General features: G+C 40.3%; 1 protein-coding gene across 2 annotated transcripts in view; it reads left to right on the top strand.

Moving 5' to 3' along the window:
* The window catches only part of Ago4 (argonaute RISC component 4), a 46,472-nt gene that overhangs the window by 15,495 nt on the left and 17,505 nt on the right, over positions 1 to 13,472 (top strand). For both annotated transcript variants that reach the window (XM_070008785.1, XM_070008784.1), the window contains exons 8-13: positions 2,022 to 2,169; positions 2,401 to 2,520; positions 2,642 to 2,770; positions 3,002 to 3,135; positions 7,113 to 7,297; positions 8,632 to 8,791. In XM_070008785.1, the coding sequence (XP_069864886.1) occupies positions 2,022 to 2,169; positions 2,401 to 2,520; positions 2,642 to 2,770; positions 3,002 to 3,135; positions 7,113 to 7,297; positions 8,632 to 8,791 (876 nt within the window). The remainder of the gene's footprint in view (positions 1 to 2,021; positions 2,170 to 2,400; positions 2,521 to 2,641; positions 2,771 to 3,001; positions 3,136 to 7,112; positions 7,298 to 8,631; positions 8,792 to 13,472) is intronic.

A 13,472-nucleotide genomic window follows, 5' to 3' on the forward strand; every position in this document is an offset into this window, starting at 1 on the left:
CACTTGTAGGGCTTTGCTCTAGAAACTTGAAGTTTTTGGGTGACTTCTGGACAAATGAAGTATATTAATGCAGTTCTTCAGACTGACATTATATATATGTACACATGAATTTCCTAAGAATTGGAAAACAGTATTCTATGTTCTGTTTATATCATTCCATTGACTTCTTTTTTTTTCTTTTTTTTTGCTAGGCCTGCGGCTTGAACTCAGGGCTTGGGCTCTGTCCCTGAGCTTCTCTGTGCTCAAGGCTAGCGCTCTACCACTTGAGCCACAGCACTTCTGGCTTTTTCTGTTTATGTGGCACTGAGGAATCGAACCCAGGGCTTCATGACTGTTAAGCAAGCACTCTACCACTAAGCCACATTCCCAGCACTGACTTCATTTTCTAGGAGGGAAAATGTTATCAAAATCTGGTGAAGTCAGTATTTGTAGCATTTGTTTCAAGAACTGCAACTATTTTATTACTTCACATATCCTATCACAATTACTAGTCTTTATAGCCCTATATTGCCTTTGCCATAATGTTTAAAGCATATAGAGAGCAGGGAAGGTGGCTCAGTGGTAGAGTACTTGCCTTGCATACATGAGGCCCTGAGCTGAGGAGCTCAGGGACAGCACCCAGGCCCAGAGTTCTGGCCCCACAACTAACCAAAATAAATAAATAAATAAAGCATCTAGAATTTAAGCATCACATAGATTGTCCTTCTCAAATTACTTTGTGGATCAGTTGTTTGTTTGTTTTTTAAAAAGCAAGATTAAATTTACTAAGTATTTGAGATAATTTAACCCTTTAGAAGAGCCAGATAAAGAACGTTTCTTAAATCATGTTCCCCAGTTTATTCCAAATATTCTTCTATAATCTCAACTTTATATATTTGGTCTTGTGGCCTCCAAATCCTCATGTATTTCTTCTGATTGAGGACTGTAAAAATTTGGAGATCTGAAAATGTGGCCCTAATAACCCTGCTGCACTCATTTAAGAAAATGTTCTCTTTTAAGCAAATAAAACTCCTGTATGAATGACTCCAAGTCCTTATTTGAATTTAATCAACTATAAAAAGCCAGCAAGAGATTGTATTTTTGTATTTGATTGTCTTTTATCTTTGAGTTCTACAGTTTCTTTTTCTTTTCTTTTTTTCTTTAGTTAATCATGGGGCTTTTGAACTCAGGGCCTGAGGGCTGTCCCTGAGTTTTTTTTTTGCTCAAGGCTAACACTCTAATACTTTGAGCCACTGCTCCACTTCTGGTTTTCAGAGGTTAACTGTCTCCTGGACAGTCCTGCCCTGGCTGACTTCAAGCCAGGATCCTCAGATCTCAGATCCTGAGAAGCTAGGATTATAGGCATGAGCCACCAGTGAGTGGCTTTACAATTTCTTCTTGTTTAAAAATTTTTTTTAGTTTTGTTCTCATTCTAACTTCAGGTATGAAAAATAAAAATTTCAATGGAATTATTTGTCAGGCCTTACATTATTGTGAACTAAAATGACTTAAGTGAAACATATTTGAAGATTTACCTTTGTTTTATTATTTATTTATTATAGCTATTTGGTGATATTAAGGATTGAGCCTAGGACCTTGTGCCTGCTAAACATACACTGTGCACCACTGAACCACACTTCCTGCCTTGATTTTTATTTATTTATTTTTATTTATATTTATTTATTTATTTTTTGTCGGTCGTGTGGCTTGAACTCCGGGCTTAGGCGCTATCCCTCAGCTCTTCAGCTCAAAGCAAGTACTCTACCGCTTGAGCCACAGTGCCACTTCTGGTTTTCTAGTGGTTTATTGGAGATAAAGAGTCTTACATAGATTTTCCTGTCCGGGCTGGCTTTGAACTGTAATCCTCAAATACCAGCCTCCTGAGTAGCTAGGATTACAAGCATGAGCCACCGGTGCCTGGCTTTGATTTTTATTTTTTAGTTGATTTATCGAGGTAGAAAATGTTACTAGGCTTTGTTTACTTGTTTGAAAAAAAAAGAAAGAAAATAAATTTCTAAAAAAAAAAAACCCTATCTCTTTAGCTTTCCTTTACAGCTAGAAAATGGTCAAGCTATGGAATGTACAGTAGCTCAATATTTTAAGCAAAAGTATAGCCTGCAGCTGAAATACCCCCATCTTCCCTGTCTCCAAGTGGGACAAGAGCAAAAGCATACATATTTGCCACTTGAGGTAAGCTGAAATCAATTTTCTTTTGCCAATCTGCTAATCTCTTGAATAGTTTAAAGAATAAAAAAAAAAGTTTTAAACCTGTGATAGAATTCTAAAATATTTTTGACAGATAACCTCACTTTATAACTATTTAAATGTTTCTGGAAATGGAGGATGTATGATAGTTTAGTAAAAGTTTAAGATATAGAAGCCTATTGATACAGAAATGAATTTTTCTCTGTCTCTCAACAGGTCTGTAATATAGTAGCAGGGCAGCGATGTATAAAGAAGCTGACAGACAATCAGACATCCACAATGATCAAAGCCACAGCAAGATCTGCTCCTGACAGACAGGAAGAAATCAGTAGACTGGTAAGGCATAGACTCCAAGATTAGCCAGCTCTAAGATTAAAAAAAAATAATAATAATAATAGAAATTTTCTGATGGGACACAGTTACTCTTTTTATATATGCAGGCTTTCCTGTTCTTTAGGTAAAGAGCAATAGCATGGTGGGTGGACCTGACCCATACCTTAAAGAATTTGGGATTGTTGTCCACAATGAAATGACAGAGCTCACAGGTCGGGTCCTTCCAGCCCCAATGCTGCAGTACGGAGGCCGGGTAAGTTTTCTGTTTATTTCAATAAGCTTCTCCATTGCAGTCTAAACAAGATTATAATCCATTTTCTAACTACTCAATGTTAAATAAAACTATAGTTAAACTCATTTATAGCCTTTTGTCTTTTGACTGATGCTGAATAAAATTTTGAATTTTTCCCTGTCTTGAACATTAAAATGGCCTTATATTATAAAGTCTTTTCTCTTTTCTTTCTTTTTTTTTTTTTTTTTAAAGAATAAAACAGTAGCTACACCTAACCAGGGTGTCTGGGATATGCGAGGAAAGCAGTTTTATGCTGGCATTGAAATTAAAGTTTGGGCAGTTGCTTGTTTTGCACCTCAGAAACAATGTAGAGAAGATTTACTGAAGTGAGTATCTTCATGTTTTTAGCTTAGTAATACCCTCCATGTTGTGAAATACTGTCTTTATGTGCTGTGTATACTGCCTCTAAATCCCTGATGCCCATAGCAATAGCATCTGGGTAGAAAAAGACCTGATAGCACCATAAATTACAAACTTGAGAATTACATTAACAATCTGACTCAGCTTCCATATGTTTAGAGCACAAATTTGTGAGTAAGAAAGCTGAAGCAATGCTGCTTGTTGACTTCTTGCATTTTTAGTAATTTGCATTTTAATAGTACTTCTTTGGGTATTGTGTTTTTTTCAAAAAAGGATTAAAAACTTCCAGGCAGGGGCTGGGAAGGTGGCTCAGTGGTAGAGTGCTTGCCTTGCATGCATGAGGCCCTGGGTTCAATTCCTCAGCACCACATAAGCAAAAAGAAAAAAGCCAGAAGTGGCGCTGTGGCTAAAGTAGTAGAGAGCTAGCCTTGAGCTGAAGAGCTGAGGAACAGCACCCACGCCCAGAGTTCAGGCCCCACAACCGGACCTAAAAACAAAACAAAACCAAAAACTTCCAGGCATTTCCAGGAGCAGGTGGCTCAGGTAGCTCTCCTCCATGAGACTCTTACCTCCAATTAATCACCAGAAAACCAGAAGTGGTGCTGTGGCTCAAGTGGTAAAGTCCTCGCCTTGAGCTGAAGAGCTAAAGAACAGTGCTCAGGCCTAGAATTCAAGCCCCACTTCCGACAAAAACAAAAACAAACAAATCCTGCCAGGCACGAATGGCTAATGCCTATAATCGTAGCTACTCAAGAAGCTGAGATCTGAGGATCATGGTTTGAAGCCAGACCAGGCAGAAAAGTCATTTCCAATTAACCACTCAAAAACTGGAAATGAAACTGTGGCTCAAAGTGGTAGAGTGCTAGCCTTGAGCAAAAGAGCCCAGGGACAGTGCCTGGGCCCCAAGTTCAAGCCTTATGACCAACAGGAAAAAAAAAAAGAGGATTAAAAACTACTTTTTATTTTTAGTTAGTTGTGGGGCTTGAACTTAGGGCCTGGGCACTGTCCCAGAGACCCTTTGTACTCAGGGCTAGCACTCTACTACTTGAGCCACAGCACCACTTCTAGTTTTTGAGTGGTTCATCAGAGATAACAGTCTCATGGGGTCTTTCCTGCCCAGGCTGGCTTTAAACCGTGACCCCTAGATCTCAGCCTCCTGAGTAGTTAAGATCACAGATGTAAGCCACCAGCACTTGGCTTTATTATCTATCTATCTATCTATCTATCTATCTATCTATCTATCTATCTATCTATCTATCTATCTATCTATCTAGATGCCAGTCCTGGGCTTAAACTCAAGGCCTGGGCACTCTCCTAGAGCTTCTTTTGCTCAAGGCTAATACTCTACCACCTTAAGCCACAGGGCTACTTCCAGCTTTTTCTGTTTATGTGGTACTTAGTAATCGAACCCAGCGCTTCATGCATGCTAGGCAAGTACTCTACCACTAAGCCACATTCCCAGCCCTTTAGTTTGTTTTTAATCATTCTGATTTACTACTGAGAATGTTTTTTTGTTTTTTGCTGGTCATGGGGCTTGAGCTCTGGGCCTGGGCGCTGTTCTTCAGCTCTTCAACTCAAGGCTAGTGCTCTACCACTTGAGCCAAGCACCACTTCCGGCTTTTTTGCTTTTGTGGTGCTGAGAAATCTAACCCAGGACCTCATACATGCAAGGCAGGCACTCTACCACTGGGCTACCTTCCCAGCCCACTACTGAGAATATTTTACTGCATGGTTGGTTACTAACTGACTGTATTGGTTTACATTCTATATTGCACCAGTTTATATTAAAGAAATTTGTTTGGAATGGGATGAAAGAAGGGAATCCTGCAATCCACTGGCAAATATACTAGAGATCATTCAGAAAGTTTTGTGCATAGATTGAAACAATTTCTTCAATCCAAAAATTAAAATTCTACAAAGAATTTTGAGTTTTGAGGGATTTCTTTTGATATTGTTATTGAATCAAATCTAAGTTTGACTCTAATCCTAAATACACTGATTTTGTGATGCTCTGTTTCTGCAGTCTCAGTTGAACACAACCTTGTCTAACTCTTCTTGTTCCAGCCTTACCAAATATGTGCTACCTGAAATTTTGACACACTTTTCTTCAGTACAGAATTGCTGATTTAAATATTAAAATTTATCAGCAACCACACACTAAGCACCAGTGGACTCCTGCCTATAATTGTAGCTACTCAGAAGGAGAATTTTGGTTTAAAACCAGCAAGGGCAGGAAAGTCCATGAGACTCTTATCTTCATTTAACTACCAAAAAGGCAAAAATAGAGCTGTGGCTTAAGTGGTAGAATGCTAGCCTTGAACAAGAAAGCTCAAGGAAAGTACCCAGGTCCTGAGTTTAAGACCCACTACTGCCAACAAAAGAAAATAACCACAGCAAATCTTTGAACAGGAATGCTATTGTAATCCCCGAGGTCCAGCTAAACCATAAGAACTTAACAAGCGTTCAGTTGTAGAGCATATGCTTGCTACACACAAGACTTTGGGTTCAATCCCCAGTTGTGCAAAAGCAAGAATAAAGGGACTTGGAATGTGGCTTAGTGGTAGAGTGCTTGCCTAGCATGCATGAAGCCCTGGGTTCAATTCCTCAATTCCACATAAACAGAAAATGCCAGAAGTGGTGCTATGGCTCAAGGTGTTAAGAGTGCTAGTATTGAGTAAAAGAGTTCAGGGACATTGTCCAGGCCCTGTGTTCAAGCCCTATGACTGGTCAAAAATAATAAAGTAGGGTTGAGAAGGTGGCTCAGTGGTAGAGCGCTTGCCTTGCATGCATGAGGCCCTGGGTTCGATTCCTCAGCACCACATAAGCAGGAAAAAAAATTAAAAAAAATAATAATAAAGTAAAAATTCTAGACTAAGCGCCAGTGGCTCATACCTATAATCCTAGTTGAGAAGGCTGAGATACAGAGGATGCCAGTTCAACCCAGCCCAGACAGAAAAATCCATGAGAATCTATTTTATATTATCCAACAAAAAGTAGGGCTGGAGGTATGGCTCAAGTGGTAGAGTACAAGGTGATTGAATGTGGAACCCTGGGTTCAAACCCTAGAACTGCTAACAACAGAAAAATTCAAAACTATAATCTGATGGTTTATTAATACAGATTCTCTGATATAATTGTAGTGGTACAACTACTGGTCTGTGTGTGTGTGTGTGTGTGAGAGAGAGAGAGAAAAGAGAGAGAGAGAGAGAGAGAGAGAGAGAGAGAGAGAGAGAGAGAGAGAGAGAGAGAGAGAGAGAGAGGGAGGAAGGGAGGGAGGGAGAGAAAGAGAAAGAGAAAGAGACAATCCTAGGGCTTGAACTTAGGGCCTGGGTGCTGTCCCTGAGCTTTTGTACTCAAAGCTAGTGCTCTACCACTGGAGCCACAGCTTTACTTCCTTTCAGCTTTTTGGTGATTAATTGGAGATAGTATGATGGACTTTCCTGCCGAGGCTGTCTTGGAACCACAGTCCTCTGATCTCAGCCTCCTGAGTAGCTAAGGTTACAGACATGAGCCACTGGCACTCAGCTTGCTAGACTTTTTCTTTTCTTTCTTTCTTCTTTCTTCATTCTTTCTTGCTTGCTTGCTTTTTTTTTTTTTTTTTTTTTTTTTTTTGTCAGTCATGGGGCTTGAACTTTGGGCCTGGGCACTGTCCCTCAGCTCTTCAGCTCAAGGCTAATGCTCTACCACTTGAGCCACAGCACCACTTCTAGTTTTCTGGTGGTTAATTGGAAATAAGACTCTCAAGGACTTTCCTGCCTGGGCTGGCTTTGAACCTTGATCATCAGATCTCAGCCTCCTGAGTAGCTAGGATTATAGGCATGAGCCACCAGTGCCCAGTTTGCTAGTCTGTTTTTATAAGCTCATTAAAGGGTTCTTTTTGTCTGTTGACATTGATGCACACTGAATGAAAACTCTGTGACACTTACTGTTTCTATCTTAACAGGAGTTTCACTGACCAACTTCGTAAAATCTCCAAGGATGCAGGAATGCCTATCCAGGGTCAGCCTTGTTTCTGCAAGTATGCACAAGGGGCAGACAGTGTGGAGCCCATGTTTAAACATCTGAAAATGACATACGTGGGCCTACAACTAATAGTGGTTATCTTGCCTGGGAAGACACCAGTTTATGGTATGAACCCTTTTGATGTTGAATGAGGGATGATTTCAAGTAGTTGGTTTGATAGGATAATCTAAGTGTGCTACAGTCACAAGTAATTCCAAACTGTCAGTGGTTCAAAGCAACTAAGATAGTGGTAAAGAATTTGCCTAAAATTCACAAGGCCCTATATTTGGTTCCCAGTCCTGTAAACAGACAACAATGAAGTTTTGTGGGGTTTTTTGTTTTGTTTTGTTTTTTGTTGGTCATGGGGCTTGAACTCTGGGCCTGTGTGCTATCCCTGAGCTCTTCAACTCAAGGCTAGTGCTCTACCACTTGAGCCACAGTGCCACTCTGGTTTTCTGGTGGTTAATTGAAGAGTCTCACAGACTTTCCTGCCTGGGCTGGTTTGAATCTTGAACCTCAGATCTCAGCTTCCTGAGTAGCTAGGATTATAGGTATGAGCCACCAGTGCCTGGCTGAAGATTTGTTTCTTGTTCCTGCTACAAGTGACTTCTGCTTCATGTTGTCATCGCCACTCTTAGATCCACCTTGGTAGAACAACCATTGTTGGAATGTTGCTGTCCCATCTTTCTTTTCTCTCTGCATCTTCTTGGCTATAAGAGGACATGGGGCTATATTCAACCTGTGGGTAGTTGGGGAAGAAAGTGACTGGAAATGGGAGCAGGAAATACTGTACAATCCTTTCATAGTCCAGGAATCTGGGAAAGTTGGAATGTTTGGTAAAAAGCACTTAGGAGATCAAAGTGGGAATGAGTGGGGGAGCCAGCCACTTCCAGAAGAGGACCTAGTTAGTTTGTATCTATTGGAAGAAGCATGATAAAAAGTTCTGGTTATCATTTGGGTCAATATTGTGGAAACTACAGAGTAGCCCTTCAACCCTTCCTGTATTTGCTTCTTTTGTTACCTTCTGTTTAATCCCTACCATTTAGAGTAAAGAAAAGGTAAAATTCAAAAGGTGTGTATGTGCTGAGAGGGAGGAGCAGGGGAGATTGACTATTTTGCCAGAATAGTCATGTGGGGAAAAAAAAAACTCAAAGGAGTTTGCGAGTGGTGGCAAGCAGCTCTAAAGAATGAAGGAAGCAGGCTAGCTTCCAGGCCTCCTGGAAAGGAGAAAGGAAAAGGGTGGGGAGGACCTGTCCAAACGGGAAGAGGGGGAGTCGGGGGGAGGGAGTACCCTGAGGGTATTAGCAGAGGAAAGCACCAACACCAAAGAAACATCTAATACCCAGTACTGTATGTATAAATGTTCATATGAATTTTCCTTTACTAAAAACTGGTCAACATTTTAAAATTAAACATTTAAAAATAAACGTTTTAAAATTAAAATTAACTTATTTTTGTAGCTGAGGTGAAACGTGTTGGAGATACCCTTCTAGGTATGGCCACACAGTGTGTCCAGGTAAAAAATGTGGTGAAGACCTCACCCCAAACCCTTTCCAACCTTTGCCTGAAGATAAATGCAAAACTGGGAGGAATTAACAACGTGCTTGTACCTCATCAAAGGTGAGATTCTGAAGCCTGTTTTCCCTAATTTTGTTTAGAATCTAACTTACACACAGGCACCAATGGCTCACACATGTAATCCTAGCTAATCAGGAGGCTGAGATCTGAGGATCACAGTTTGAAGCCAGCCAGAGCAGAAAAGTCCCTATGAGACTCTTATCTCCAATTAACCACTCAAAAACCAGAAGTAGAGCTATGGCTCAAGTGCTAGAGCACTAGTGTTGAGCACAGAGAAGCTCAGGGACAGTGCTTAGGCCCTGAGTTCAAGCCCCACAACTGGCAAAAAAAAAATCTAACTTATGTATAGTAACAAGCATATATAATTCAGCTGGGTATTATGTTGCACACCTCTAATCCCAATATTCAGAAGTCCAAGGCAGGAGGTCTGGGAATTCAAGACCAGCCTTGAAAACACGGGGCCTGAGGGTGTAGCTCAACAGTATATCACTTGCCTAGCATGTGTAATGCACAAGGCCCAAGATTGTAATCCCTAGCACTGAAAACGAACAAACACAAAACCATACACATCTCAAATATGCATTTCAATTACTGTTTCTTACACATATATACATCCATATATATATACCCATCAACCAGTTATAATATGGAATATTTCCAGAACTTTGTCAGGCTTTCTATTATCCCTCCAACTAGATAACAGCTGGGCTTGGGATGGTAGCTCAGTGAGAATAATTGCCTACCATACATAAATTTAGTCCTGCATTTAGTCCCCAACACTGCAAATCCCCAAAGACAACCAGTATTGTGACTTCTACCACTATAAATTAGTTTGGCCTATTTTTGACCTTTGCACAAATAGAATCATTCAGAATATACTATTTTATATATCTTGTGTGTCATCAACATGTGTCTATATATTAGTTGTTGCATTTAATAGCAGCAGTTCCTTTAAAAAAAATGGCATTTGCTAAGCTGACATGTCCACTTCAACCATTCTTCTAGCCCTAGTAACTCATTCATTTTCATACTATGTAGTCTATATCATGTGAATAAACCACATTCATCTATCTATAAACCACTTTATCCTACCACAATATTCTAATTCATTTATTGTATAATTTTGTATTTCTGGTAAAAGTAAGCACTCTTTCTCTTCCCAGGTGATGAACCCACTTCCTTCATTCTTTAGAGCTGCTACTCAGGAGGCTGAGATCTGAGAATTACGGTTCAAAGACCATGAGACTCTTATCTCTAATTAACCACCAGAAAACCAGAAGTGGTGCTGTGGCTCAAGTGGTAGAGTACTAGCCCTGAACTGAAGAGCTGAGGGCCAGTGCCCAGGCCCAGAGTTCAAGTCCTATGACTGACAATACATACGTACATACACACATCCATATATACATACGTACGTACATAAAAATAACGAAGTGGGCTGGGAAGGTAGCTCAGTGGTGGAATGCTTGCCTTGCATAGGTGAGACCCTGGGTTCAATTCCTCAGTACCACATAAGCAGAAAAAGCCAGAAGTGGCGCTGTGGCTCAAGTGGTAGAGCACTAGCCTTAAGCTGAAGAGCTGAGGGACAGCACCCAGGCCCAGAGTTCAAGCCCCATGACCAACAAAAACAAAACAAAACAAAACAAAAAAAGAAACCTGGAAGTACATGGAATGGGGCTGTGAATTACAAAAGCCCCCTAGGAAAGTTTTGTCGGTTGGGGTGAACATCTTTCCAGTAACCAGGTAATCTTGGCACTGTAGTTTTCAAATTAGGAGTAAAAAGAGAAGAGGAGGTGATAAACATAATAGGGAAGGGAATTTTGGATTCATGCTTGAGTTGAATGGTGAGTCCAAATCAATGTCTTCAATCCTTTGCAAACAGGTACTGGGATACTACAGGCTTCAGCGCCTGACCACTTATTAGTTGCATCCATCCTTGAACATACATACCAGAGATGGTTTAGAAATGTCACAACATCTTTCTGGACAATACAATATAAGAAAAAGAAACAACAACACACAGCCATGAAATTCATTGCCAGGAATATGAATCAAATTGGGATAAGAGCTGAGTGAACAGGTTGGACTGTTTGGAGTTGTTGCCATACTTTTTAATATGTATTTATAAAGTATTCCAGCAAAAGAAGATGCAGCCTCTGGGAAAAACCCAACATGTTACAGTATTTTTTATAGATTCTCATTCTATATCTCACAGTAGCAGCCAGCCCTGGTTTTAACCAGAAAGAATTCAGGATACACTTTATGCATCCTCAGATGGATGCATATTCCTAAGTACTGTATTTGTTACCAAAAGTGGTTCTACATATGCTACTTATAAAAGAATCTAGAGATTCCTAATGTGCTGATTATTAATATGCTTTTATATCAAAGGTATATCGTGACCAAATTGTTTTAAGAAAAGCACAATTGTTTGCAATTGTGGATTGTATCATAGATAGATCTTTTTGTCTGTCTTTTGTTTGTTTGTTTGTTTTGTCAGTTATGGGGCTTGAACTCCAGGTCTGGGTGCTGTCCCTGAGCTCTTCAGCTCGACTAGTGCTCTACCACTTGAGCCACAGTGCCACTTCTGGTTTTCTGGTGGTTAATTGAAGATAAGAGTTTCACAGACTTTCCTCTCCTGGTTGGCTTTGATCCTCCATCCTCTGATCTCATCATCCTGAGTAGGTAGGATTATAGGTGTGTGCCACCAGTGCCCACAGCTTCTTGGCTGTCTTCTTTGGTGTTAGAAGAATATTATACCTTAGGTAGATAAACTGCTGTATGACTTGTGTAGGGTATGGACTTACCCTACATGGTTCCATTACTATGTACTGAGAGCTGTGTGCTTTGGCTTCAGGATGTTTTTGCTTGTGGTGGATGCAGCAGAAGTGGGTGATTTCCTCAGCTGTTGCTTCCAACCATGCTCCTGGATAGAGCTGATTCCTGTTCATATGTTGAATTTGGTAATAACAGATGTGAACATATGAACTATTGTTGCTCTAAATAGACGAGCATTATAAATATGAACTTACTTGTATGTTTTCTTCCAGACCTTATCAAGTAGAATATACAGTTTTATTATTCCAAGGAAAAGAGGGGAAAAGCTACTGACCTCTCACTCCTCTGAAGTGTTTCCAGAAAAGACAGCTAATGATGGAGCTTGTCACCTACATAACTCTGTAAAAAGAAACAAAAACAAAAACAAAAAACCGTGACATTGTTAATTCCCCAACAGAAACAGTAGTAAAAAAGTAATACTCAGGGCTGGGAATGTGGCTTAGTGGTAGAGTGCTTGCCTAGCAGGCATGACGCCTGGGTTCAATTGCTCATTACCACAGAAAAAGCCAGAAGTGGTGCTGTGTAAGTTCTTGAATTATACCTGGCTGGCCTAAACCACAGTTTTCCTATTTTCATTTCCTAAATTGCTAGAAGCTATGCTCAACCTTTTTTTTTTTTTTTTTGCCAGTCCTGGGGTTTAAACTCAGGGCTGGGTACTGTTCCTGAGCTTCTCTGTGCTCAAGGCTAGCACTCTACCACTTGAGCCACAGTGCCACTTTTTCTGTTTATGTGGTACGGAGGAATCGAACCCAGGGCTTCAAGCATGCTAGGCAAACACTCTACCATTAAGCCACATTCCCAGCCCAATGCCCAGCTTTTTTACTAGTTGAGATGGGGGGGTCTCATGAACATTTTTACCTTCAGTCTAGCCTTGAACCCCAATCTTGCCAATCTTCAAGTAGCTAAGATTACAGACATGAAACATTATATCTGTAAAAAATAGGATAATAGGGCTGGGAAGGTGGCTCAGTGGTAGAGCGCTTGCCTTGCTTGCCTGAGGCCCTGGGTTCGATTCCTCAGCACCACATAAGCAAAAAGAAAAAAGCTGGAAGTGGCACTGTGGCTCAAGTGGTACAACGCTAGCCTTGAGCTGAAAAGTTGAGGGACAGCGCCCAGGCCCAGAGTTCAGGCCCCATGACCGGACGCAAAAAAAAAATAGAGATAATAATTTTACTACCCTCATAGAATTAAGATCCAATGAATTAATATATGTAGGGGGCTTAGCACTGTGGCTAGAATATTGTTATGTTATTCATATGAACAATGAATGTGTTTTTCTGCTGTTGTTATCTGCTCTTTGCCAGGACTATTTTATGTGATGATAGAGTATATAGTTTTAAATACATGCAATGTATCTTCAGTACTCATTACATAAAACTGTCAAGAGTTGAAATGCTTCCTGGATTATAGTTTAAGAGTAAAGTACTTGCAGTCTCAATTGCAATATTTAAGGATTTGTATGTTTGCTGGCACTCTATCACTTGAGTTGTACCTCCAGCCAAACATTTTGCTAATAGAGTCTCATGGATTTTTCTGCCTGGGCTGGTTTCAGATCCATCTTCCAGATCTCAGCCTCCCTGAATAGCTAGGATTATAGGTGAGCCACTGATGTCCAGCACTTCTTGTGTTTTTGTGGCAGCATTTTGCCTTTATAGCCCAGGCCTGGCCTCAGACTCACAGAACTGACTCAGCCTCCAGAACTACTGGAATTAAAGATTATACCAACATGCCCAACTTTTCTTTGGGGTGTGGGGGGAGAGGGAGCATGCATGAGAGTCTGACTTTTACCAGAGAGGCACACATGATATTTTTCCCTCTTGATTTCTTCAATAGAGAAATTAATGTCAAATAAATAAATTCATTTTTCAGTAAGTATTTATTGAATGGC

This window comes from Dipodomys merriami, unplaced genomic scaffold (genome assembly GCF_024711535.1).
Source record: "Dipodomys merriami isolate MVZ:Mamm:240054 unplaced genomic scaffold, mDipMer1.0.p SCAF_71, whole genome shotgun sequence".
Classification (NCBI taxonomy): Eukaryota; Metazoa; Chordata; class Mammalia; order Rodentia; family Heteromyidae; genus Dipodomys; species Dipodomys merriami.